Genomic DNA, 25,988 nt, shown 5'->3' with positions numbered 1-25,988 from the left:
CAAATAAAAAAAGATCACACCTTCATTTCCGTCGGTGATTTAGTGAAGAACGAACAAAACAAAACAAAACTAGTAGGAAGACGTTAAAAAGCCCGAAAGTATTTACAGTTTGGTGACCAAAACAAAAATATTCTAAAAATTAAGAGACTAACAGTGTAATTTATCCCAATTTTTTCAACTTAGATACAAAATGACAATTTCGTTAGTAGCATACTGCGTCAAATATATAGTAAGGTTACCATATGTAATATGGGATGAATATAGGAACTAGTAATCTTACTATATTTAAGACAATATGCTAGCAATGATATATATATATATACACACACACGAACAACCAAAACCAATATTCATGGTAGATCTTCATTACAAAACCAGTTCAAACACTTTTACGGTATGGTTTCAAATCTCAAAATCAGTACCACCAAATAGACATTCATATCGGATTCATACCTCGTATCTAGCATTTACACCCAAGTTCAAAAGCATATTCTCCAAATAAAACTAAAAGGATGAGATCACAAGGGTCTATACGTATACCAAAGGTATGAAAATCCAGTATTGTAAACTAATCACTAACCTATTCTTGCTTTAAAGTGGGAATATATAGAGAGATATCAACATGTATAGGTTGAGCTCGGGTCTTGAATCTTTACGGCTAAGAACAGATGACACGGGAGACAGAAAGAGGGTAAAGGAAGGTGTTGGCGTATTGAAAGGAGACTGTTCCACCATTGATCAATAGTTTCCCGTCGTTCACGAGGCAGTCGTTGTAGTGAAGGCGTCGGAACGTTTTGGGGTTGATGAGACGGGCGGAGCTAAACCAGCCGCAGTTTAAGTGAATTCCAGAGATGTCGCAGCCGGTAAAGCAGATGTTCATGATCTCGACGGTGTAGGTCGAGATGCCAGTGGGGAGTGGCCGAGTGGCTCCCTGGTTGATCACTATATCTGCCTTGGTACACTTCTCCCCTGGAAGTCGGTTCGGTTCCTTCATTGTTGTCCCTGAAAGTATAGGGACTTATTTGAGTAAATTCTGAAAGGTTAAATTGGTCAACTTGTCTTTTACAACAAAATATCAGTAAAAAACACAAACGTAACCCAACCAATAAGGGGAAAAACATTTGCAGACAAAATACACTTTCTAAAGGGGGAAAAGGGAAACAGACAGTATTTAACCCCAAAAGGACTGGGTTCAAAAGTGGAACACAATGGCAACAAATTCCTTTAAATGTTCCTTTTCTTACTGTTCAATGAGAAATGAAAATTCAAACAATATTCGAATCCAACCCTAATTCATGATATGATTTTACCAGCTCAAACAAAAATTCGAGTTACACAACCAAATGAGATTTAAAAAGACAAGCTGGCTTCATTACCAAAAAAGATGACAAGCTAGCATAAAAAAAAGATGGTGCCCAAATTTAGCATCGATCACGGTGAGCTAAAAGGCTTTAAAGAAAAAGCAAAGCTCTCAAGTTTCTATTACGAAAAACAGGCAATCTCTTATTAAAGCTTTGATGGGGATATCATTATCAGACCCCATATTTAAAGATACTATCGACGGTAACTTGTATCATCAATGGCAAGACGACAGACATAGTTAACAAACGCTGGAAACTTTTCCGGGTTCGGAAAAAATGGGTCGGTTCTTTTAGTAGAAATTTCTGGTTGTAGTAAGTAAAAATCAAACCCACCCGGACCCCCTCATACAAAAACAGTGACAAAAACCCAGAATAAAACATTCCATATCCTAACTTTTTTGTCATTTTGTTTATGAAAAAAAACAAATGGGTGGACTCTATTTTGTTTCTTTGTATAACTCTACCATGAAGAAGCTTGCGATGTAGTGCAGAAAATGTGTTGTTTCCTTGCTTGATCCTCAGTCCCATCAACTTCAACCCGAATGAACCACTCTCACCTGTAACATGAATCGCAAAAACCAATAAAAATTAGTATAAAATGAACATAAAGAGACAAAGGGGAAGATGACGGAGAATCCCAAAAGAGTGTATCTATGCACATAAATCAAGCACCTGGAAATAGCACGATGAGGAAGAGGAATAATACGGCGGTGGAAACCGAGGACAGTAGTACCAAAAGGAATCGCCTATTCATCTGTCAAAGTTACCTATATGACATCCGATCCCGATACTCGGAAAACAAAGTCAAAAGGTCAACAAGTAGAGTGGCCTTAAAACGCCATTGAAAAAGATAAGCAGTGATGAGCGGATGAGTGATTCAGATCCTTGAAAATCTGCTTCAAAAACAATGAGGAATCATTTATATATTAGATCAAATAAAAACATCCCATCCGTCAAATTTTTTAAATGAAATCGAAGATGAGAAAACAACCGTCAGATCATCAATAGGGCGATTCAGATTTGACTAGAATAAAAAAGAAAGTCTACCAAAAAGCTACGCTTCACGAGCTCAACTTTAGGCTCCGAAATCAGTAACACCAAAACGACGGCGATTCGTACCTGAACTCTTTTCTAAACAAAAAGTTATCAAAAGCCCATTTTCATTTCATTTCGAAAAATTTAAAAGCCTTTTTTTATTTGTAGTGCTAAAAATGGAAGTTTTCTCGAGAGAAGACGAAAGAAATGTTTGCAATGAAGAAGAAAAACAATTGACTCTAAGACTACAAAAAAATGAAAGAAAAAGGAAAGTGGTGAATTCACTGAGAGCAGTCGACAAAGCAGAGACTTACACTACAAAAAAGATGCAAGAGAAAGAGAAAGAGAGATCAGATCACCAGACCATATAGAATTGCATGATATTATAATAATAATCGATTTTATTTCCTCTTTTGCAAGTATATTTGAAACGACAAAAATTGCAGAAGAAGATCATGAAAGACAGAAATGACAAAACAGCAAAAATCCCAAAAAAGTCGTTCGCATTTATTGAACTAAAATCCAAATTTTCAATAAAATAATCCCCTTTTTTTTCGCATTTTCGAACCAAGAAGCATAGAAAAAACCAAAGAGAAAGCTTCTTGACTTCACCTTACCTTAGGAAATCGAGATATAGTAAGGATGGATCGGAGGGTACAATCAACTACGAAACGCGTGCGCTTTAGGGGTGGGTTGTTTAATCTGATTTGGCTTGAGGAATGGAGTTGAGAAAAAGGAAGAAGACAAAGGAAAGAGCAGCGGGTAATTTATGTAGTTGTCAAAATTGTTTTTTTAAACGAACCATGGTTAGAAGTGCACGTGGCGTTTTGAAAGGAAAAAAGGTTGATTAGATTAAAAAGTGTGGACAAAGTCACGTGCGGCCAAACACAGAATTTATTAAAGCGTAAGGGTAGTTGACACGCGCCTTCCATAAGGAATGTATTGTATTTGCTCTTTGTATGCTGCAAAGCTGTTCCCCAATCAGGTCGGTTCTTAGATTCCTGTTTTCATTGTTTTATTAAAAACAAGACTTAGTATTTGATAGTATGATAATTTTTTTAATATTTTATTATATTTTTATAAGATAAAAACTTTGCTGATATTATATTAAATATTTGCTCAAAAATAAATATATAGATATTTGATATCCCTAAAATATATATTTTTTCTCTTTCAGGGTTGAGGCATCCTTTAACAGAAGAAAAATTATGTTGGATTGACATGATCTGCTGATACACTAGAAAAGGGAAAAAGGTCAAAACAACAATGGGGTAATAGAGGATCGAAAGTGTTTTTTAAGTAAATTTAAAATTTTTTAAATTATAATATTTTAAGTTCCGAAAAAATGTTTTGATTTTATATAAAAATATAATAAAATAAAATACTTTTATAATAGTGTAATTTATTTTGTAAAAAAATACAGATAAGAATAATCTTCGAAAAAAATATATATATTAATATAAGCTGGGTAAACAAGAAATGTACTATGGGGGTTATTAAGCTGGTTTTTATGAGGACCATGAGATGAAAAAGTAGAGAGAAAGTGGAGAGTTATGTCGCAGCAATCCTAGAGACTAGAAACATTCTGAGAAAGGGGTTTCCTTGGGTTCTTTTTCATGTTTAGTAGAGGGATTAATAAATAAATAAATAATTATTTGAGAAATAGTAAGGTCTGATTCATGTTGAGGACCAGAAATGTGTCATCAATTGGCTAGTAATAGGGTCATGTGGACACCATGCGACACAGACAGAAGCACTGGTCGGAAACATCCACATGAAACCAGAACCTGCCACTGCCACTGCTGTTAACCTCTGCGCTCTAAGCCTGGGCTTTTAGCCACTTACCACATTTACCCATTGCCTAAAACTTTTATACAGTGGCAGACAAGTGATGAACAGCATTTTCAATGCAAATAATAATAATATTAACAATAAAAGGTTGTTCGCATTTTTGCAAAATTTATTATTAAGACTGGAATCTTAAATTTAAAACTTTTTTTATAGGGTAATTTATCAATAATTTTTTTTAAATTATCGAAATTGGCCTATTTTTTAATTATTTATCGGAATGGTCATTTTTCCGGGAAATCGCGTCCATGTCAGCGCGATGTCAGGGTACGCGTCAGGAAATCACGTCCACGTCAGCACGATGTCAGGGTACGCGTCAGGAAATCGCGTCTACGTTAGCGCGAGATGCTGACGTGGAAGGAAATCGCGCTCTCAAGGACGCGATTTCCTTCCACGTCAGCATCTCGCACTGACGTGGACGCAATTCCGGCCCGCGCGCGAACAGTACCCAACAGTCAACAAAATAAAATACCAGGCCCATTTCAATAAAATTTAAAAATATAGGGCTTTTTTGGTATTTTGAAAAAATAAATTTTGAATCTTTTTGTACTTGTATTTATTTTTTTAATCAATTAACTCTTCAATATTACATCAATAGCAACATATTAACCAACTAAGCTAAACTAATTAATTGACATATTATAGAAATACTGTTATTATCTTAATTATATTACTTAAGTTCTAACGATTTTATCGGACCTATTCCATACACGTGTCAAATCAATAAAAATAATACAACAATTCTGTAAAAAAAATCTAGTGTTTACTTCAAATAAATAAGGAAAATAATTATTTGAATGTTTCAAAATTCAATTTTAAACCGAAAAAATCGAAATTTAGGGGCAAAAAAGGATCTTTTTCGAAGAAAACTGCGGCAAACTGCCTTTGCCGGCGCGTAGATCCTGAAGAGTTATTCGAAATAAAAAAAATCATCTCAATCGGACAACCGAGCGAAAAGTTATGGCCTTTTAAAGTTTTCCAAGCTAAAAAACATAAACTGTTCATCCACGTCAGCAAATCGCGTCCTCGTAGGCACAATTTGTGTCCACGTAAGCAAAGCGCGCTGACGTGGACGCAATGTTCTGACACGTCCCCTGACATCGCGCTGACGTGGACGCGATTTCGGGAAAAATGACTCATTCCAGTAAATAATAAACTACCGGGTCTATTTCGGTAAATTTTAAAAAAATAGGGCTTTTTTTGGTAATTTGCCCGCTTTATATTATATTTTTTGTATTCTAGTCTATATTGGGAATTCTCTCTTTTAATAATGTTTTATATTATATTAACTTTTATAATACTAAAATAAATACATATTATAAGATCGTGCATTTTTAGAAAGATTTTAATTAAAAGGGAGTATTTGGTATATTAATAATATTTTTTATTTCATAAATAATTTTTAAAAAATTATGTGTTTTTTAATATATTTTTAATATTTTATTATATTTTTATGACATTTGTCAACCATCTAATTTTATAAAGTCTAAAAATTTTATTGATAATATACTAAATATTTCTCATTAATTAAAATATAAAAAAATTCTTAAAAAACGATAATTAACGTTTTAGAAAAGACATTCAATAAATATATAAAGATTAGATGGTCAGAATTACGGTTTTTTACCTCATTAATATAAAATTTTTTAATTATATTCTAAAATGATATTCCCATGACATTATTTTCTAAAATAGGATGAAATGAAAATAGGATGAAATGAATAGTGACCGAAGGGTAAGCATTCGATGTCGTAAGCATATTGGTGCCATTGTATACAATCCTTCCACCGTTAAAATATTATTTTTTTTGTATAACAGCCTAATCATTGAGTAACAAAAAAATGGATGGTGCCACTGCCTTCTCAGGCACCACCCCTCAATACTATTCATTTCACCCCATTTTGATAAATAACGCCATGGGTAAAGGTGAAGGTAGAAATTTTTTTAAGGGAGTAGAAATTAAATTATAATTTTTACGATAGTAAGAATGTAATTTCATCATTTTAATAGTATTTATCTTTATAATTTTTAAATAATTAAATAAATTTTTTATTTTAAGGGGGCCAAAGTATAATTTTACCTTTACTAATTTTAAATTTTAAAAGTTTCAAATGGCCTAAATAGAAATATTTCCATTTTAAAAGAGCCAGGACCCCTGCCAGCCAACTCCCTGGTTTCGCCCCTGGCCATGGAGATACCAATTTGGATTTTTTTTTTTTTAGATTATTACGGTAAAAAAAACCTCAGGTTACCTATGGGACCAATCCACTTGATTCAAGCCTTGAACAAATCTTTCTGGGATTCCCAATTTAGTGATTATTATTTGGGTAAATTCTATTAGTAGTAACTTAACTATATTTTATTTTATTTTTTGGTCACTTAATTATTTAATTTTGTCTTTTTGATCACCCAATTATCTCGGATTTTTTGGAGTTCTCATATTTACATTAGCTAGTCGATGACTAAAAAATAAATTTAAATAATTAGTAACTATTTTGTAACTTTTCATAGTTGGTTCAAAAAAAACCTAATTAAGTGACCTCTACTATAATTTACCCTTATTATATTTTTATTTAATGTCAATTGTAAAAAATCAATTATTTACATGTTAAATGAATAATGTATTCAAACATTTTGGTTGCCTCACTCATGTATAAATCTACTTAACAAAAATTGCCATACCTTGAATCATCAAATTAGAAATATTTTTTTTTTAAATTTGATATATTTAGTCTTTAATATTTACATTTTTTTGGTAAATTCAACCATTATTATTATTTAATTAAATTTGACCCTCAATTTTTAAAAAAAGTTAAATTTGACCATCAACCTTTTCAAAAATAGTCAAATTAATGCTTCTTTATCGAAAATATTGACTAAAATATAAAATTTTTAAACATGGCAACCCACATGACAATTCACGTGTATTTCATGCTTCTTTTTTGAATTGTTACGAACTTTTTATATATATATAATTTTAATTTTTAAAAATTTTAAATTATTTGTTGATATGGCATATAAGATAAATAGTGATATCCATGTCCGCATAAAGTGCATGTGAATTATCATGTGGGTTGCCATACCAGCATCATTAAAAAAAATGTTTTAGTCAGTATTTTCGTTAAAATAAAAGTAAATTAACTTTATTTTAAAAAGGTTAACGGTCAAATTTACCTAAAAAAGAATAAGGTCAATTGACAAAAAATATAAACGTTGATAGCAAAATTTATCATTGTACCGTTTCCAAAAGATAGAGGGTTAAAAAAAGTGATGCCACTATTGGCCTTCAATTATAAAAGGGATAATATATTTTTTGACCCCTGAACTTGACAATTAGATTCACTTTGATACTTATATTGGCACTTGAGCTTGACAACTACGTCCATTTTAGTCCCTAAACTTGAAAAATATAAAAGTTTGACGATGTGGCACTTTGAGATTGTGCCACATCATCACTTGAAAATTTTAAAAATTATATAAAATTTCAGATGATGGTGTAGTATAATCAGAGAGTGTCACATTTTGTATTCTAATAATTGTATCGATGGCTGAAAAGGTTAGACTCAAAGCACAAATTCTCGATTCAATCAGTTTGATCAATTTCATTGTCAAACCAACAATAATTAACTAAATAATTTAAAATTTATGAAAATCTAAAACAAACACTTTTTTTATTAAATCGGTTAAACTATCAAATTTTATCCCGATTTTCGATTTTTACTTATTTCAAGTAGTTTTCAAGCCCATCGGTTCAATCTATTTGTATGGATCGTTATACTAATCAGTTATTGATCTAGCCCTACTCAAGTAATCTTAACAAAATCTGAATTTAGAGGCTAAAATAGATTTAGTTACACATACCAAAGTAGACCCAATAACGTACACATACTAAAGTAAACTTAATTGTTAAATTGGAGAGCTGAAAATTATATTATGGTTCTTTTAAAAACTATAAAAATTTTAAATAACTTTTAAAATTGCATCTTGTTCCTTCATAAAATTTAAAATTCAATGCCGACCCTTAAAAAAAAAGTATATAGTTTAATCCCTGGGTAAAGAACAAAATTGACGACGGATCTCATACCCCTGGCCCTCTACTCTGGTGCTTGCATGAGTGTAGGCCATCAAGTCTAAGCCTTCCTATAAATAAGAGAGCCGGGTTTGGAAATGCTTTGCATCGGCTCTTGTGACAAAATTTCCGAACCATGCTAAATTCAACTAGCATCTGGTTCTCATGTCTGAAGCATCAATGCTAGGATGTTCTTGGAATGTTATGCCGCCTGCAATGGCCGTTTTGTTCGCCTGAACTGCCATGGCGTAATGGCATTTAAGTAGATGAACAGCAAAGTTATTTATTTATTTATTTATTTTGCAACTGTTAAAGACCAGAGATGGTGTTACTTGGTAAGAAGATTATAGTATCAAGCACTCTCAGCCACCAAAAAAATGCCATAATGGACAAAGACAACCAAACAGATAGACTTGATAATAGACCAATTTCATAAACTTTAACGATAGCATTAACGAATTATGATTTTGATGATATCACATTAGGCCAAACATATTCCAAAAAGATGATTACAAACAAGAAGAGCATTGTAGCAGCCAAGTATATAGATCAGTAGTTCTTAGTACCTATGATCATAGATGTATAAAGTAGACCACAAAATGGAATAACATCAAACAAGACACACGCAGCTTGGGTGAAGTATCTGATGCTTCTCTAAGAACCAACATTTCTTTGTTTTGTTTTGGTGCAGCTTAATGATTTTTACCCTTGTAAAACAAGAAGGATAAAGAATCGCATTCAATCCTGAACTGATATTTTAATTTATGAAATAGACATCTTTTTTTAGTTTTTAAAATTCAACCAATCATTGATGGGTCCTTGCATATGTTGGTTACAATTATAGTTATGTTATGCCTCTTCAGATTTGGACACATGTTAACAGGATAAGTCACCTGAGAAACGCTCATTAGCAGCTATCCATGGCTCATTGGGTAACCTACCTCCTGAATGGTTTGTCTTCATTCAACCTCTCGCTTCCTTCAAAAAGGTTTCGTCAATCTATCTTTGAGAACAGATCCCACCATGCTATAAATACCCTCCAAATCTAAGAAGGAGGGGGCTAAGCAAACCTATCCAACATTTTACATTCTTTGTTCCCGTAGCAAACTAGCAATTGCCTTCTTCTGCTTTCTACCTGATGAGGGTGAACCGACCTGCTTTGCTCTACAGCTTTCTCTCTTTTATATTAAATATCTTAAATAAAATGAAATACCATATTAAATATCTTAAATAAGATGAAATATTTGTTTTCTCTCTTTTATATGTAGAAAGGTCCAACAAGCCCAAAACTTTCGACAACTGGCCCAAACTTGGGCTTTTTTTCTTATATAATTATAAACTCTAATTTTTCGAATTTTCTCCTTCGTTTAGGGTTTTCCTTCGCCGTTTCCATCTAACTCAAAAAAACCTTGGAAAAAGCTTCAGGAGGTTCCGAAAATGGTAAATCCGAAAACTCCGTTTCAATTTTTTTTAATTTTCATTTTGTTGTGTTGTTTCTTTAAATTCTATCCGCGAATGCTCTTTCATTTATGCTTGTTTCTGCTCTAGATTCAGTTCACTAAGCTTTTTATTTGAGCTATTTTTTTGGACTAAATGTCGTGTGGAATTTAATTGGTGGGTTAGAACCTTAGAAGGTTATCGTAAATACTCGGTTTAAATGTTATTTGTTAAATTCTAGTAAAAAAAAGAGGTTCATTTTATTATAAATTTACAAATACAATGCAGCTATTGGTATAGTGTTGTTAAAAGTGATCTCATTGAAAGAGTAGTGTAAGTCATTGTTTAGTTAAAAGGACTGATATTTGTGTTGGTCAATGTCGAGTTATTGAAATTAAACATGTGAAGTTTATTTGTATTTAATGTTTAAAGAATTCAACAGTGGCTCTTTGTACGTTAGTTTAATGGTTTGATCCTCGTTATTAATTGACGTGTTCCTTTCAAAGGGATTGGGATAGTCTTCCTGTTCTTATTTGATTTGTTGTTAAATGCAGGCCCCAAAGAGAGGAGGAAAGGTAGTTGTGCCGGCCAAGAAGAAACAAGTAATTTTCAATTTTTTCATTAATTTTTATCATATGGATGATCTCTTAAATAACTTGATTACGGTTGTCTCACTATCTGTTCTTTTCTATTTTGGAAATTAGGAGAAGGTTGTAAATCCACTGTTTGAGAAGCGTCCAAAGCAATTTGGTATTGGAGGAGCTTTACCTCCAAAGAAGGATCTGCACCGTTTTGTGAAGTGGCCTAAGGTTGTTCACATTCAAAGGAAAAAGAGGATCCTTAAGCAGAGGTTGAAAGTCCCACCAGCACTGAACCAGTTTACAAAGACTCTTGATAAAAACCTTGGTATGTGATAAAATCTGCGCCTGTAAGCTGCATGGGTTACATTTCTATTAAATCTATTCATGTTAGCCTGAAAACTCTGCTGTGTTTGTTTTTTTATCTTGTGTTGTGCTATCGTATGTTCTTTGTTTTTGTAGCCTCTTCCATTCCTGTTCTATTTCATTTGCCTGTCCTACTGCAGAATTCCTTTTTCTGTTTATAATGATTGATCATGAATTTGTGATTATAAGTTGGTTATTTTATGTCCAAATGTAGCAACAAGTCTGTTCAAGTTGCTCCTCAAGTATAGGCCGGAGGACAAGGCGGCCAAGAAGGAACGTCTCCTGAAGAAAGCCCAAGCTGAGGCTGAAGGAAAAGCTCCCGAATCAAAGAAGCCAATTGTTGTAAAATATGGACTCAACCACGTTACCTACCTCATTGAGCAGGTTGCCTTCCTGTTTTTTCATATTTTCATCAGTTTATCTGGAGTGTACCATGTATTCTGTTTATCGCAAAATTATTAAAAACAATGGTCTTCTGTTCTTTTTTTATTATGCCCTGGCAGAACAAAGCACAATTGGTAGTTATTGCTCATGATGTGGATCCCATAGAGTTGGTAGTATGGCTCCCTGCATTGTGCAGAAAGATGGAGGTTCCGTACTGCATTGTGAAGGGGAAATCACGTTTGGGATCAGTAATTGTCTTCTGCATTTTTGCCATTTGTAGAGTTTAAAGCTCCTAGGTTACTTATTTGTGTTGATGCTACCATGGCAGATTGTCCACAAGAAAACTGCTTCCGTCTTATGCTTGACCACTGTCAAGAATGAGGATAAGCTGGACTTCAGCAAAATCCTTGAGGCTATCAAGGTACAAATTGAACCTTACCTGCAATATTTTCCAAATTCCAAATATATGAAGTGTATAGGGATTTGAAGCATATATTAACCTAGTAAAATGAGTTACAAAATCAGCAAAAGAATTAAATATTTTAGTAATATACCCAGGCTGTGATGGGCAGAATTTAACTAAAATTGCCCCAACCCTAACTAAAATATATTAAAAATAGTTACAAAGCACTAAAAACAATCAACTAATGTGGCAGGCAAACTTCAATGACAAATACGATGAGTACAGGAAGAAGTGGGGAGGTGGTGTCATGGGGTCCAAGTCACAGGCCAGAACTAAGGCAAAGGAGAAGCTTCTTGCAAAAGAAGCTGCACAGAGGATGACTTAGAAATACCGTAGTTTCTCCCAAAGGCAGCTTTAGTTGGATTTTACTTTTATTTTCTGTTTTTCTTGATTGATTAAATGGCCCTGAGTAGTCAGCTGCAACTGGTGTTTAAGTGGATTTGTTTTCCCCTTTATTGATTTTGATGGAATTGTCATTAGAAGTTCATCTTTTAACTTTGCCTTTCATTTTATATTTCTTATTTAACTGTACTCTCATCTTATTAGGAAAGGTTTTCTGTTGAGTTTTTTGTCCTGGTTTCTGATTAATGTTATATCATTATAGATTATGAGATGTATATGTATACTTTTTTGATATTTGGGGCTTTCATGAATTGGTCAACTTTGTTGCCCCACCTTGACCCTACTATTGTTCCGAGACCAATGATAGGGTTCAGGTTGAAGACGGGACTCCAAAAGGTGCTGGGATCGTGGCCACTCCTGATTCCTTACGGCTGGTTGTTAAGGGGAAGAACAATGGTGGTGGGAATGTGGATAGTGGAGTCAAGTTGTGGCCTCTGTTGGTATGTTTTTGGTGATTTGAAGAGGGCTGTATTGTTGCAGTTGTGGGGGATAATTGTGACTCTGAATGCTGTGACTATAACAAGGCAATTCTTTTAATCTTGATTGCTTTCAAGCTTAATTTTAGCTTGGAATCGTTTGATCCCCGAATTATCCAAAGAATACTGCTTTACTAATGGGATTTTTCGCTTGATTTTGTAGGTATAATCACAGTTTACTTGTTATTAACTTCGTCTCTTTTATCAATCTATTATTAGAAGAAATTTTCAGTAGAAACATCATAGCTAGTTTAATTGAGGAGCCAATGCGACTCGAGGAATACATTTTTCATCTCTTTGTTGTGTATGTACGCGTGCGTCCAATTTTCGCATAAGAACGTGCTTATACTTGTTATATTTTTTGGGTCTCCATCGTTCTTTCGCTCGGCTCTCCAATATGAAGTACCCAAGCCATTGCTTCGTTTTTGTTGTAGCCGCCAACTGTTAAAACGGGGTAGGAAATTACTTCTTCCATTGCGCTGTTGTTACTTTCTCTTACTAAGCTAGTTGGAACCCATACCCTTTGAGTTGTCTTCGTTGTTCTGATGTACTCCTCCGCTTCCCTAATGATCGTTAGCGGATTCAAGCTGATTATTTATAATATATAATATTACAATTTAAAAAATAAAAATAAAAACAATAAATCAATTAACTAATTTAGCCGACGGAATCAACTAACATTAAGTGGGTGGAGGGTAAAAATCATTTCATATTACAAAGGGATGATGGATCAAAGAGACTAATATGACCGTTGTCTAAGACTTAGAAGGAGGTGATTGGTTCAATATCATCAATGGGCGATATAATATAGCAATAATCACACGCCCAACTAGAATCATAAATGAGCAGTTTAAAGTTTCATAACCATCATATTTATACACTCCAGTTGCAACCAGGGGAAGGACAGATGTGACATCCGGCACCGTAGAATATCCTTTTTTTCACAAAATAAAAAAATATATATTATTTTAAGAATATTTGTATTTTTATATTGTAACAATTTTTTTAAAAATACATTAAATAATAAATTTTGAACTCAAAATATTGCATATATACCATTTCCACTAAAAATATGTTTAGTTTTTATATCGAATTTTTATAAATTTATTGTATATATAATTTTTTTTACTGACGCTACCCTACTCTAATTAGAATAGATAGAATTAAGAGTTTATTACATAAGTAATAATGGATTTTTTTTTCAACTTGCCGGTGATTCCTAGACTATATATGTAGCTTCTTCTTTTTTTAAATAAACAATATATCTATACGTAGTTATTACGTTTGAATTTGACTTTTTTATGGAAAGTTTAAATTTGATTATAGACTTTTTTAATATGATATGATTGTTTACATAGTAAAATTAGCATAAAGCGAAAAACAAAGATTATGTTAATTCTTTAAAGAACCAAAATAATTTAGCTAAGTCTCGTACTGATTGTGGAGATTCTCCAAACTAATGGATTCTTGTGAAATTTGTCGCCGAAAACTTAGCCATATGGTTAAAAATTGTATTTTGAGACCTCGGAATGTGACGAATAAGGACCTTCCAATTACGACTTAACAGACAATGAATAAGACGTGGATAAGACGTAATTCCACCAAATTACTCTCAATAAATCCACCGGCTAAAAGCATCTCTACTAAAAGGGCATTATCACATTTTAATCCCAATTGTCGATAAGCTTAGACCCTCTCTTGCTTCGATTTTGAGATACTTAACTTCAAACTTTATTTTAATAGAATTTTTCGGTATTAATTAAAAATATTAAAAATTTATTTTAAAAAACAAGATTGAACTTATCAATTATACATTAAGACACTCAAATTATTTAAATTTGAGGTGCAATGAGATTAAAAAAAAATTCCAAGTCACTTCTAAGCTCATATGTTTTTTTTAACACTCTAGATTTTTTAAAAGAAAAATGGTAACAATTTCATAATAAAATTTCAAATAAATTAATTTCACCATGATATTCTTCTGTATTAGCCAAGTCAAAACTTCCATATGAAGATTTTATTTAATTTCTAATAGCGTAGAGGACAGTGTCGGCTAGGGAAAAAAAGACCAAGTCAAAAAGAGGCAGAAGGTGGATTTTTTTTTGGGAGAGTAATAAATAAAGGGTCATTTTCATGCATAATAAATAACAAAAAAAAATATTATACAGTACTTAATTGTTAAATCCAAGACGACAGCCACAAATTTTACATTATAAAATATTTGCAGTTACAATGGAAAAAGACAAAAATAAGATTTTTTATTATACTGGTATATAAAATAATAATTCTTTGTTTAAAAAAGCAAAAGATAACTCAGAAAGAAGAGAAACATGTTATGAAATGTGAAACACATTTTGTCCTAAGCATCCTCTTCTTTGTACTTTTTTTTTTTTTTGATCTTTGTTTAAGAAAGTTTGAAAGCAACAATCAGGCTGTTCCCTATTTTCCCTTCTTTCTCAACATCATTTCATATTTCAAACAATCTCTAAAATTCATATATATAGTATATTATTATATTGTAAAGCAAATCTGTTTAAGGCAAAACTCCTTTCCCTTTCTTACAATTTTTTTTTAAAAATTTTTCTCTTTGCTTTTCAGCTACTTTAAATTGTATTTTAATGGAGTCTTTGTCAGTGATTCAATGGCTTGAAAAGAGAAGACAGCTCTTCTTGTTTGTCTGCAACTGTAACTGTAAGTGCCCCCCTTTCTTACAATCTTTCTTATTTGTTTATTATATCTTTATCCCTCCGTCTCTTTTTTTTTTTTACTTCCAATCTTCTTGGAATTGTATTTGTTGCTATATAAAAACATGTCTTTTTTCTTCTTCCCTTTTTGCTATTTATTTTATTCTTGTTCATCTAAACTATATTAATGTCGGATCTGACAAAGGGTGTGTCTGATTTTGGGATTTCATTGTGCAGTTTATAGTTCAATACCCATAATATTTCAATAATTATTTTTTGGCATTTTTAGCTATTTTCTATAGCAATATTGACTCCTCTTCTTTTTTCTTATTTAAAAGGAGTTTTATATTAGGTGAGAACAGTAGGAAGAAGCTTAACAAACAAGGTGTTGAAGTGAAGGGGTTTTTGATTTTAATGGACTGGAACTTGAAAGCTACATCAGGGGATTTTACTGAATTTGTTCAGGAAACTGTATCAACCGCAGACACTGATATCATCAATGGCAATGAATCAAATAGCTATAAACTTGTTAACTCTATAGGGGATTTTAGAGTTGATTTGAAGCTTGGCCAAGTAGGAAATTCTGGTGAATTACCTTCTAACAAATGGAAGGAACCCAGAGTTCTAAAGATGGAATCTTCTTCTTCGAGTTCGAAGAAATTTCGACCTACTAATATCGGGACTCATCCGGTTGTGTGCCTCGTTGACGAATGTAATACGGACCTTAGTAATTGTAGGGACTACCATAGGCGACATAAGGTGTGTGAGCTCCATTCTAAGACTGCTGAAGTTATGATCAATGGCCTAAAGCAAAGATTCTGTCAACAATGCAGCAGGTCCTTACTCGTGTTTTCAGTTCCATCTATTTTTAGAGGTTGGATCATTGTGGTTTTCCCAGATTCCTCGACGGTAACTTGGCTGTTTTTTTGTAGGTTTCACTCACTGGAGGAGTTCGATAACGGGAAGAGAAGCTGCAGGGCACGTCTCGATAGACACAACCGGAGACGAAGGAAGCCTCAACCGGATCCCCTCTCACATTCTCGAAGCTATTTCTCCAATTACCAAGGTTAGCTTATGACTATGATGCTTGAATGAAATCAATTAGGACATATATCCTATGATGTTTGCATTCAATTTGCTTTGCTTTTATATGTAATGAACTTGTTTGAATCAATACAAATGCAACATTTCAGGTTCCCAAATGTTGCCATTCTCTGGTTTGCAAGTATATCCATCCACCAGTGTGGTGAAAACTACATGGCCCGAATCTCGGTATCTCAACCTGAAGCAACCACCTGCGAAACAAAACCTTCTTCTAGGATCCTCTTCAAGCAATTACAGAGAAGGTAAGCAGCAATGCTCATTCTTGCAAGGCAAGAATCAAACACCTGCGAAAGCTTCCATTTGCCAGCCGGTCCTCGGGGGTGTTGCACCTTTCTCAGAAGGCAATGGGGGCTGCCAGAGCATGTTGTGTGACAGGTTAACAACTCAAGTTCGGGATTCGGATTGTGCTCTCTCTCTTCTGTCATCTCCACTGTTGCATACATCTGGGATCGGGTTGAGTAACATGGTGCAACCTCAGTCATTCCCCTTGGTGCAATCCTTGGGTCCGAGCCTACAAGACCACATTATAGAGCCAATGGGTTCGGTCATTGCTAATGGCAGGGAGACTACGGTCCATGGCTCAGGAATGTTTCACATGGGTTCTGGTGGATCATCTGCAAGTGAACCCCCTGAAAATCTTGGCTTTAATTGGCAGTAGGAAATTTGAAAGTCGCCGTAACAATAAATTGCCAAAGCTATAATATTGGTACATTCGAATTTAAACTCGAGTTTCGGGGTTTTTTTCAGGTGTGTTTTAATTTGGAGATGTTAATCTATTGAATGTTTTTCTTAAAAGTAGATGCGAGTATTACTTTGATTAAACTTTGGGTCCCGATAATAGACATTTAGTTGGAATGATACATGCAATCATTTTAGTAGTGGAGAGAATCATGTTTGGATTTAGATTGTTTAGAATTTATATTAATTTAGGTTTGATGATCTATCAGCATTTGAGTTTCAATCATGGATGTTCCTGCATTTGGTTTTTGATTAGATCGAATCACACAAATTTTCTTCAAACAGACTTTCGGGTTTGGGTTTTTTTAAAGAAATTAACCCAACAAAGTCTTTCAGTTGCAAACTATATCCCATTTCAATGGACTTCACACCTACATCATCAAACGATCTGTGCTAAGATTGCTTATTGCCACCGTAAGTTTACAGATTTCTAATGTTTCTTCGTGTACTCAGCCAGATTTCCTGCTCCAAGCTCACCACTTGGGATTCTCTGACCTGGAGGAACTACACAACCGGCTTCAAGGATAGTGTGTCTCTACCAGGGAACCTTCCATAGGAATAGAACGAGTTCCAATAATGCACTCTGGTTCAATCGTGTATGATCTTAAAGAGACTGTATGCGCCAATTGATGTCTCTGCCAGAAACCCTGTTATATAGAAAGAAACAAAAACATTTTAAATAAAACACAGTCCAGATTCAAAAACAGTGTTCACATGACGATGCCAAAGAGGTACAGAAATTGACTTGACCCTGAGTGACGAGGCCTGGATAAAATAAAGTTATACCTAAACAAATAAGGGTTGACTTGCAAGCAATCAAGCATGGATTGCAGGTTCCAAGAGCAAAACTAGAAAGCAATGGAAGAAAAAGAGAAGCAAAACAAGATTCAAGAATGAAGCAGTTCTTAACGTACATTTACTTGTTTTTACTCGTGCCTACCATCAACTAATGCATCTAAGCAAAATAGGCAGAAAACCAAAAACATTGATGAAATAAAGCGAAAAGCACTAATGATACCCCTCTAAATGTTATCAGTTTCCATACTTCTATTCAAAGCCATTAGACCACTGCATTTCTGCTGTTCAAGGCAGGGATTCCAAGATGAGATTCAGTTCACTAGCAATGAAAAGGTTCATGTGTAGGGCATCACATATTAAATCTGAGTAAGCATGTTCTCCCTTTTTTAATAAAAGGATTAACCACAAATGGTTGCTAAGCAACTAAAGTGATTATTGCTCACTTGCCTCGTTTATCTAGAATAAATACACTTTTCTTGGCACCAAAATTTACAGTATTAACAAATATCAAAGCTGCAGTAAAAATCAAGATATTCTTCGTGGTATGGGTATATTTTCATAATGCAAAGCATTGAATGCCCAGGTAATAGATTATCCTTCAAGCCATCAACTAATGGATCAACGTGTAGACCTCATGTGACAAATTTCACCAGAAAAATGAAGCTAATGATGGCTGTAAATCTCAAAATAAAAGCTTAATACACATTGTTCTGCATCTGAATTCATTGAATAAATTAGCTCAGTCCATATTATACAGACACCAAGAGCTCCTATGAACCAGAATTTAACGAACTACAAAATTTTGTTTCCTTGCTTTTTTTTCAGCTGCATTGAAAAAAACTAAAACATAATGTACAAGTCTTAAATCAGTTGAAACTGGTTGGTCTAAGCTAAATTTTGATTACAAACAAGTCCCCACAAAAAAACTCCAAAAGATTAATTTTCTTTTCTTTTTTTGTTTAAAGATTACAAAGCACCGAAAGATTTACCAGCAGTTGAGAACCAAGCGGCGTGAATAACACAGCGTTCCTGCAAAATAGAGCAGAATCCAACGGTGTTCTTGTTGAGATCGCCGCCTAGGACGCAGCCGTCCCATACCGAGGCTCCATCGTTGACGGTTACTTGACAGCCAAGACAAATTTAGGCGCCACATAAGCGTCAGCAGCTACCTTCGGTACCCACTGGCCGAGAGGAATTATCTTCCCTTGGACCCTGTAGTCCCTCCCGATTCACTCGATCCGACGACGGCGATATAGTTTTATCCGCCTCCATCGCGAATCTCCCGGAAGAAATGACGCGGCGGTGAGCAGAGAAAGCCGAGGCCGCCACCGCTCTGGATACGCCGAGCTGACATAGATGTTCCCATTCCTAGTGGTGACGTTGATAGAGAGAGAGATCCTTACGGAAGCGACAACGGCGGGAAGAAATGCAAAAGGGCCATAAAGGAGAAATCCCAGCCCAAATCATATTCTTTTAGTGGGCTTTCATATGAGCCCAGAAACTATCAATAAGCCCAAAGGAAATAGAAATTTTCAATTAAAACATTTATATTCAAATATAGTGAGGTCCTTGATAAAAATCAAATAAGTCCAAATTTTGATAGAGATAATATTTAATTTTTTAAAAAGTGTCATTTAAAATTATCAGAATTAATAATTTTTAAATTTTTTTATGGTTTCTTTTATTTGGAGTTGGAGTGTAAATAAAAATAATAATTTTATGTAATTTTTTAAATCCTAATTTTTAATTTTATTACAATTTGAAGAATTAATATCATCCACTCCTTATGAGAAACATCAAATTTTTAATGAAAATAATGTAAGAAAATGTCATCATTGATTAATATTTGTTAATCATTACTTGAACGGACGGTTTAAAAGTAAAAGAAAATTCATATAATTAAAGACTGCATAAAATACAAAATAAAATTTCAAAGGACTTTACTTTTTGTACCACGTGGAAGCATGGGTTGAAAATAAATATAAAAATACTGAATCACAATTTCTTGTATAACAGAGGTAGGCATAAATAAAGGCCATTTAAAACAAATTAAAACATAAAAGGGCAGGGCTATGATATGAGCACCGTACGTCAACTAAATATTATGCAATAATAACGCCGGTGGCATCCAGATGCATATATCCGCTCATAGTGGGAGGCCTGTTTCGTTATGGAAATCTTCTTCATGAACGATACTGCAATGTTCCAATTAATGCAGCAAGCGGTTATTATCTAAGTGCATACGAAAAACTTGAAGCTTAACAGTAATGATCACCTTTGATGAAACATGGTGCAAGCATTTTCACCCACAAGTCCTGAGCTGATATTGCCATCTTGTAACTCTTTCAACTTAACCTCAAAATTCACACTTCATTGTAAAAACAAGCTAAATAATATACGGAAATTATCAAATAGTGATTTCTATAAAGTGCAAAATGAAAGCCTCACTCTTTTGTGGAGGCGACTGTTCTCCTCTTGCAATTGTTTGTGCTGCGTTGAACGTTGAAACACAATATATGGTTAGTTCGATTTGCTTTTCTGACAATATATTTCATCCTAAATGATTGAAGTTAAAAAAAATATGGATCATGTGTACGTGTTTCATATAGTTATACTCAAGTTTTTTCGTAGATGATTCCCTCGTATGTGAATGTGTTTCGAGTTCAAAGGGTCCAAAACAGACTGATGAAGCATGTTGTAGGAATTTTCTTACCCTTCTCTTCAGCAAGGTGGCGTGATCCGAAACAATGCGTCTCTGTTTAATGCAGAAAATGGATGTTAGCTTAATACATATATATATATATATATTCAGGAAAAATTAATGCTATATATTATCATGTCATTGCATGAAAAAGATCTGTAAATAGGGTGAGCAAAACTCGATTTGACTCGAAAAATCGAAAAAAAATTTGAATTTCAAGTTAAACGAATTGAGTTATTCGAATCAACTCGAATTTGTTTTTTAAATTTCGAGTTCGAATCGAGTTGAGTTTTCGAATTCGAATAACTCGAATAATTCGAATATCAAACTATAATATTTTATATTTTTACCCCAAACTCCCAAACATTTTTACTTTTCCCTCAAAACTTTTACTCCTTCCCACTTTCCCCCAAAACTTTTACTACCCTCCCCTCCCAACCCCCCAATCTACCCAAAATCCATTTCCCACCAAAATTTTACTCTCTCATTTACTTTTTCTCAAAATTTTACTCCCAAAAACCATCAAAACTTTTTATTTTCCCCCAAAACTTTTACTCCCTCCCACTTTTCCCCTAAAACTTTTATTCCCTTCCCATTCCACCTCCCACCTCCCATCTACCCCAAACCCTCCCCCTCCAATTTTTTTTTAAATATTTTCCTCACTATTTACTTTCCCTCAAACTTTTAGTCTCCAAAACTTTTTGTTTTCCCCCTAAACTTTTACTTCTCACCCTTTACTCTCAAATAAAAAATCAAAATTATCCAAAAAAAATCACTAAATATAAATAGTAATAATTTTATTTATATCTACTATTTAAATTATTAAATTAAATTTCACATTTTATATTATTTATATTATTGAATTGTTTAGTCATATTGAATATTTATATTAAAATTAAATTATTAATTATGCCATAAAATATTCGTGTTAAAATTTTATATTGGTATCAATTTCTCATTATATTTTTAAAATAAATTTTATTAAAAAATCATATTTTTACATTTAATATATTTTTTAATTCCAAAATACATAGTGACAAGAATCTGAAGATAATTGAAACAACTAAGCAAGCAAAGAAGCTAATCAGTATAAAAAAATTAATAAATAAATTATTAGGTGATGAAAGTTAATAAAAATTTTGATTAAAGTGGGCAAATTTTATTACGATGGGTGACAGTGGTTACAAGGACCCAAAATTATTTTTTAAAATTTAACTCGAACAAATATATCCGATTCGATTCGATTCGGATTTCATCTCACTCGACTCGATTCGAGAAAATTTCAAATAAAGTTAGGATGATAAAATGAAGTTCGAAAACTCAATTAACTCAAAAATTTTCGATTCGATTCGATCGAATGCTCACCCCTATCTGCAAGTCCTTCAACGCCATTTCACTTTCCATCCTATATATAACTATTTGTACTCGATATCTGTGTCCAATATATATTTGAACACGAATATGAGATATCACGATCATTAAAATATATGAAAAAATTATAAAAATAATATATAAAAAATACATACTCATCTTCAACATTTACTCCAACATAAATAACATAGATTATATAGGTATAACCGTGTTTGAACCCTACCTTTCTGGAGCGGACACGTTCAACGCCTATTTTCAACTGGCGCTCAAGCTGTTTCAAGTCTCTCATGCCTAATGCTAAGATGTCTTCTCCAGATAAGTGCCTGCAAAAATCGAAAACATTCGGTGTACGGAAAACATGGAATATATATATATATTTAAGTATTGTGAGAGCAGTTGTACACACTTAAGTCTAGCTTCCGAGGTGTTTATGGATCTCTTTAACTCATCAATCTCACTTCTCCAAAACTGTGAACATGAGGAAAGTGAGAAGCTGTTTAGTTAGCACATGGTATGATCAAATTGGAATTTAAAATTGACCACCATGTCATAATATTGAAACAAATGGAAGGTTTAACCTTTGGTCTTTGCACTACATGTATAGGCTAAACATATGGTAAATTAAAGCTTGAACCCATAGGATTATCCATGTTCAGTTTTTTCTTTTAAAGAGCTGAAAAATGCTTTCATAAAACTAATCCAGAATTAAAACTTGGTCCAAGACAAAATAAAAACCCAAGAAATCAATAATTCTAAATCCGAGCCAGGATGCAATGCAAGAGCCTAAAATAAAGTTATATGCAATGGTTCCAATCCAAGCCTATCCAAAAACCTAACCACTCCTTATGTTAGAATAGGTCATCCGGTTTTCATGATTCAAACTGTAAAAAGAACAAGATAAAAGGTTAAAAAATCTTAAGCCTCTCTCTTTTTTGCTTTCGGTTTTCGTGATTCAAAGTATAAAAAACTTGGATGTCCTTTTCACTATTTTTCTCCATGACAGGTTTGATGAGCTCTCATTTTCAGAGCTTTCTCCAAACTATTTGTTACAATCCCAAATAGCCCTCAACGACTGAAATAATAAGAATTAAATAGATTTCTATGTCACTGATAATGTCAATAAACAAACTTAATGTCATTGGTTCTTAATAAGATATAAGTCATCATCTATCTTACCCCAAACTTTCCATGTTTCTTAAGCACTTAATTTCTCCAAATATATAATAATTAAAAAAAACCTTAGATAAAATGGAGAGTATATCCATATCCAACCTTCACCTCAAATTCAAAGAATATAGCTAAAAACACCACTAAGATTTGACAGAAATAAAGTTGCCAGGACAAAATGCATGATGTGCTCTTATTTGCTATATAAGAAATGAATCTGGAAAGAAGAAATTTACAGGGAAGGGAGTATTCAATCTAATGGAGATGTATGTAGTTTGTAATTGAATAATCGTCAATATTATTCAGAAGCATTAAATACTAAAAAATAACAGGTTGATCAGAAATCATCAAACAATACCTCCCTGGTTCTAAATTGGGGGTTACTTGAATCAGGCAGCCCTACTTCCCTTCTATACTTTGCAACAGTCCTATCCATGCTGCAGCAATTAATATATATATTTATATTGAGATCAAGGAAACTATATTGAAGAAAATAACAATTGGTTTACAGCTTCATGCCATGCGTTTACATACAAGCTTCCATGAGAAAATGCATGGTGGAGCAAGGATTTTAATAGCAGTAGGAACACAATTTTACAGGTTAGAATTAAGTGAACTTGAACACAATTTTACAGGTTAGAATTAAGTGAACTTACTCATGACTTGCAAACTGGTAAACCTTTCCAGAAGAAGAGAAGATAAGCAAGGCAACTTCAGCATCACAAAGAATGGACAACTCAAAAGCTTTCTTGAGAAGCCCATTTCTTCTCTTTGAGAAGGTAACTTGCCTGTTTGTTGGGTTCTCAATTCTTTTCAACTCAACCTTGCCTCTCCCCATTTCCTTTAAAACCCAACCTAAATCAAGTAAAAACTTGCTGCATAAACTTCAATGTTTAGCCATATTTATACAAGAAAAAGAAAAAGGGAGGAAGAAAAAGGACTTGATTATGAAAGATGAAGAAATGTTTCCGATTCCATGCAAGCAAGCAAGCAAAAAAAGATCAAGCTTACTCTCATCCATTGGCGCATAGGTGTCGACTGTCAGGAGTACGTTGTCAATGGCTTTGTGGGTGTTTTTGAGTCAGGCAAGAACGAGACGGCTCTGGTGACACGACCGCACTACTCGATTGCCTTTCATAATTCCAAATATTTCTCAATTCCTTGTACAATGGGGTCCCTCCGACCCCATCACCACCCAAACTTAAAAGAAAAAAAAAAGCATAAATGGGTTTTCAATAATCATTTTTTTTCTTACCAGATATCTAATTGGCTAATTGTGAAAACTTGTAACTTGAAGTTTCATTTGAATTCACTAGAATTTTACTTTTAAAACGTGGCTCCATTGAAATGGTTTATATGCAATTGGATTAAAACTTGGAATTAAATAAAAAAATTTCTATTCGGCTTATAAACTACACTATAGAGTTTTTCCATGATGTCTCGTTTCCACCCTTTTTTCCATGATGTCTCGTTTCCACCCTATCTTTTACAATTAAAGCACTAATATTAAGAGAGATGAATTTGGTCAATAAAACACATAATCAAAGAAATAAAACCTCAAAAAGTGCGTATATATATGATGCATATCTAAGAACATAAACGTTTCCAAATGCTATAGTATATTATAATTGATCACAACAAAACTCCAATCAAAAGTTGACTCACAAACATGGTAGATATATGTTCTATTAATCATGTTTTGATAATAAAATTAGAAGATTAAATATAATGTTTGACCAATCATCTAATAAAACATATAGCGACGAAGAAATAAATAAAATTCGTACAAGATATACATGACGAGAAAGAGATCGAGATATTACAATTACAAATAATGTATCCATAATTCTAAATGTTCAGTGACTATGTATTTTTAATCGTGAAAAAGCCAATACGCTGGAAGACCCTTACCCTTAATTTGCTTATAGACAACTGAGATGCCGACACATGGCTGAAGAAAAATATGGTGACAAATTCAACTATAAAAATGATTTGCAAAGAAGAGAAAAAAGAAAGATAAAAAAGCAAAAGAGACTTTGTTTTTTAAAGTCCATGATAGGGTGGGGTGGCGCATATATAAACCAACAATCAGGCTACAGGGCTGGTCAGTTAGAGGTAGTGGGTGCTACTTAGCCGGTACAACAGGCAATCTATGTCGAACAATGTGGAGGCTAGACAGTTTGGAGTAAACAGTCCCCTGCTAGGCATTTTCACAAACAAGGTATGAGCTAATCGACACGTATGGATCATGGTACAATCATAGATATCCAACAAGACACAAACAAGTGTCCTGCAAGACTGATTGATTGAAAACCCTATATTTAAATTGGGATTGGAGGGGTTTTTTTTTCTGGAGATTTAAAGCTGAGTAGTGAAGAAAGGTCATCATGATGTCCTTTGTGACAAGAAAAGTTGAAAAATAATGAAGGTGATGTTGAAGTTTTGGGGAACGGTACGACAGGTGTCGAAATATATGCGGGTGATCGAAGGACCCAAACGTCACTACAGCCAGAAATCTGGTGAATCCCTCATTATGGTCTTTATTGTACAACCATTAATGTTTTGCTTTCCAAGTTTAAGGAATCTTAACATGTTCACTGTTATTGGAATACATAGTTTCTTTTTTTTTTCAATATTTGTGTTTACTATCAATAATTTAGTATTTATTTGAATATAAATTTAAATTATTATAATATCTTAATTAGTATTCAGGGTTCAAGTCCTCTTAATGTAATCCTCTCCTCAATTTGTATAAAAAAAACCCCTTTAAGAATAATTAATAAAATGAATGATTTGTTCTCTTAAATTCTAGAAAAATGAAGCATCGCTTTGATGTAAGCTTGCTATTTAGATGATTATGGTAGTCAGTTGTGTAGCATAGTAGACCCAAGGGTCATGGCCCTAAATTTTAAATTTATAGAATTTTAAATTAATAATGATAAAACTACATTTTAACCCCTCAAAAAAAGATAAAAATTTCATTTAACCATTTAAAAAGTTATAAAG

General features: G+C 33.4%; 5 protein-coding genes and 1 pseudogene across 11 annotated transcripts; 3 read left to right on the top strand and 3 right to left on the bottom strand.

Annotated features, from left to right (window-relative positions):
* Positions 1-332: 332 nt before the first annotated feature.
* Positions 333-3,160, bottom strand: LOC107912074 (protein TAPETUM DETERMINANT 1). Of its 3 annotated transcripts, XM_041105538.1 has the most exons (5): positions 3,014-3,150; positions 2,353-2,492; positions 2,034-2,254; positions 1,826-1,918; positions 333-1,002 (listed from the first exon to the last, which is right to left on the bottom strand). In XM_041105538.1, the coding sequence occupies exons 3-5, from the start codon at positions 2,113-2,115 to the stop codon at positions 659-661; spliced, it is 519 nt and encodes a 172-aa protein (XP_040961472.1). In that variant the 5' UTR covers positions 2,116-2,254; positions 2,353-2,492; positions 3,014-3,150; the 3' UTR covers positions 333-658. The 3 variants fall into 3 exon arrangements, with proteins under 3 accessions (XP_040961472.1, XP_016695605.2, XP_016695606.2); XM_016840116.2 differs by lacking the exon at positions 2,353-2,492 and having other exon boundaries at positions 3,014-3,160; XM_016840117.2 differs by lacking the exon at positions 2,353-2,492 and having other exon boundaries at positions 3,009-3,152.
* A 6,314-nt stretch (positions 3,161-9,474) lies between these two features.
* Positions 9,475-12,110, top strand: LOC107912075 (60S ribosomal protein L7a-2). The gene is made up of 7 exons (XM_016840119.2): positions 9,475-9,753; positions 10,305-10,352; positions 10,455-10,656; positions 10,909-11,078; positions 11,198-11,326; positions 11,407-11,499; positions 11,735-12,110. Exons 1-7 carry the CDS (start codon positions 9,751-9,753, stop codon positions 11,864-11,866), a joined length of 777 nt encoding a protein of 258 aa, XP_016695608.1. The 5' UTR covers positions 9,475-9,750; the 3' UTR covers positions 11,867-12,110.
* Positions 12,111-12,153: 43 nt separating this feature from the next.
* Positions 12,154-12,776, top strand: LOC121223633 (uncharacterized). The gene is made up of 3 exons (XM_041105537.1): positions 12,154-12,467; positions 12,583-12,599; positions 12,675-12,776. Exons 1-3 carry the CDS (start codon positions 12,154-12,156, stop codon positions 12,752-12,754), a joined length of 411 nt encoding a protein of 136 aa, XP_040961471.1. The 3' UTR covers positions 12,755-12,776.
* Positions 12,777-14,663: 1,887 nt separating this feature from the next.
* LOC107912076 (squamosa promoter-binding-like protein 13A) lies at positions 14,664-17,148 on the top strand. 2 transcript variants are annotated; one of them, XM_016840120.2, is made up of 4 exons: positions 14,664-15,110; positions 15,442-15,939; positions 16,036-16,169; positions 16,297-17,148. In XM_016840120.2, the coding sequence occupies exons 2-4, from the start codon at positions 15,518-15,520 to the stop codon at positions 16,863-16,865; spliced, it is 1,125 nt and encodes a 374-aa protein (XP_016695609.2). In that variant the 5' UTR covers positions 14,664-15,110; positions 15,442-15,517; the 3' UTR covers positions 16,866-17,148.
* Positions 17,149-17,216: 68 nt separating this feature from the next.
* LOC107912077 (gamma carbonic anhydrase-like 1, mitochondrial) lies at positions 17,217-19,318 on the bottom strand (annotated as a pseudogene).
* Positions 19,319-19,712: 394 nt separating this feature from the next.
* Positions 19,713-24,517, bottom strand: LOC107912078 (truncated transcription factor CAULIFLOWER A). Of its 4 annotated transcripts, none has more exons than XR_005920930.1 (9): positions 23,994-24,479; positions 23,639-23,837; positions 23,341-23,419; positions 22,222-22,283; positions 22,039-22,138; positions 20,457-20,498; positions 20,192-20,233; positions 20,019-20,111; positions 19,713-19,938 (listed from the first exon to the last, which is right to left on the bottom strand). XR_005920930.1 is itself a non-coding variant. In XM_041105536.1 (9 exons), the coding sequence occupies exons 2-9, from the start codon at positions 23,818-23,820 to the stop codon at positions 19,890-19,892; spliced, it is 636 nt and encodes a 211-aa protein (XP_040961470.1). In that variant the 5' UTR covers positions 23,821-23,857; positions 23,994-24,517; the 3' UTR covers positions 19,713-19,889. The 4 variants fall into 4 exon arrangements, 3 of the variants coding, with proteins under 3 accessions (XP_040961470.1, XP_016695610.1, XP_016695611.1); XM_041105536.1 differs by having other exon boundaries at positions 20,019-20,098; positions 23,639-23,857; positions 23,994-24,517; XM_016840121.2 differs by having other exon boundaries at positions 20,019-20,098; positions 23,994-24,515.
* Between the last annotated feature and the right edge of the window lie 1,471 nt (positions 24,518-25,988).

Source organism: Gossypium hirsutum, chromosome D11 (genome assembly GCF_007990345.1).
Source record: "Gossypium hirsutum isolate 1008001.06 chromosome D11, Gossypium_hirsutum_v2.1, whole genome shotgun sequence".
Taxonomy (NCBI): Eukaryota; Viridiplantae; Streptophyta; class Magnoliopsida; order Malvales; family Malvaceae; genus Gossypium; species Gossypium hirsutum.
The sequence above is the reverse complement of the archived record's forward strand: the minus strand, read 5'-3'. Positions and strand labels throughout refer to the sequence as shown.

Excerpts from the sequence above, each read along its gene's own strand:
- LOC107912078 (XM_016840121.2), bottom strand. Across the intron at positions 20,234-20,456 it reads CCACCTTGCTGAAGAGAAGG|CACAAACAATTGCAAGAGGA; the intron begins GTAAGAAAATTC and ends CGTTCAACGCAG. Across the intron at positions 19,939-20,018 it reads TGCACCATGTTTCATCAAAG|TATCGTTCATGAAGAAGATT; the intron begins GTGATCATTACT and ends GGAACATTGCAG.
- LOC121223633 (XM_041105537.1), top strand. The coding sequence starts at position 12,154 with ATGTATATGTATACTTTTTTGATATTTGGGGCTTTCATGAATTGGTCA.
- LOC107912075 (XM_016840119.2), top strand. Across the intron at positions 11,327-11,406 it reads GGAAATCACGTTTGGGATCA|ATTGTCCACAAGAAAACTGC; the intron begins GTAATTGTCTTC and ends CTACCATGGCAG. Across the intron at positions 11,500-11,734 it reads AAATCCTTGAGGCTATCAAG|GCAAACTTCAATGACAAATA; the intron begins GTACAAATTGAA and ends CTAATGTGGCAG.
- LOC107912076 (XM_016840120.2), top strand. The coding sequence starts at position 15,518 with ATGGACTGGAACTTGAAAGCTACATCAGGGGATTTTACTGAATTTGTT. Across the intron at positions 15,940-16,035 it reads TTCTGTCAACAATGCAGCAG|GTTTCACTCACTGGAGGAGT; the intron begins GTCCTTACTCGT and ends GTTTTTTTGTAG. Across the intron at positions 16,170-16,296 it reads CTATTTCTCCAATTACCAAG|GTTCCCAAATGTTGCCATTC; the intron begins GTTAGCTTATGA and ends GCAACATTTCAG.
- LOC107912074 (XM_016840116.2), bottom strand. The coding sequence starts at position 2,115 with ATGAATAGGCGATTCCTTTTGGTACTACTGTCCTCGGTTTCCACCGCC. Across the intron at positions 1,919-2,033 it reads CCTCATCGTGCTATTTCCAG|GTGAGAGTGGTTCATTCGGG; the intron begins GTGCTTGATTTA and ends TTCATGTTACAG. Across the intron at positions 1,003-1,825 it reads ACATCGCAAGCTTCTTCATG|GGACAACAATGAAGGAACCG; the intron begins GTAGAGTTATAC and ends CTATACTTTCAG.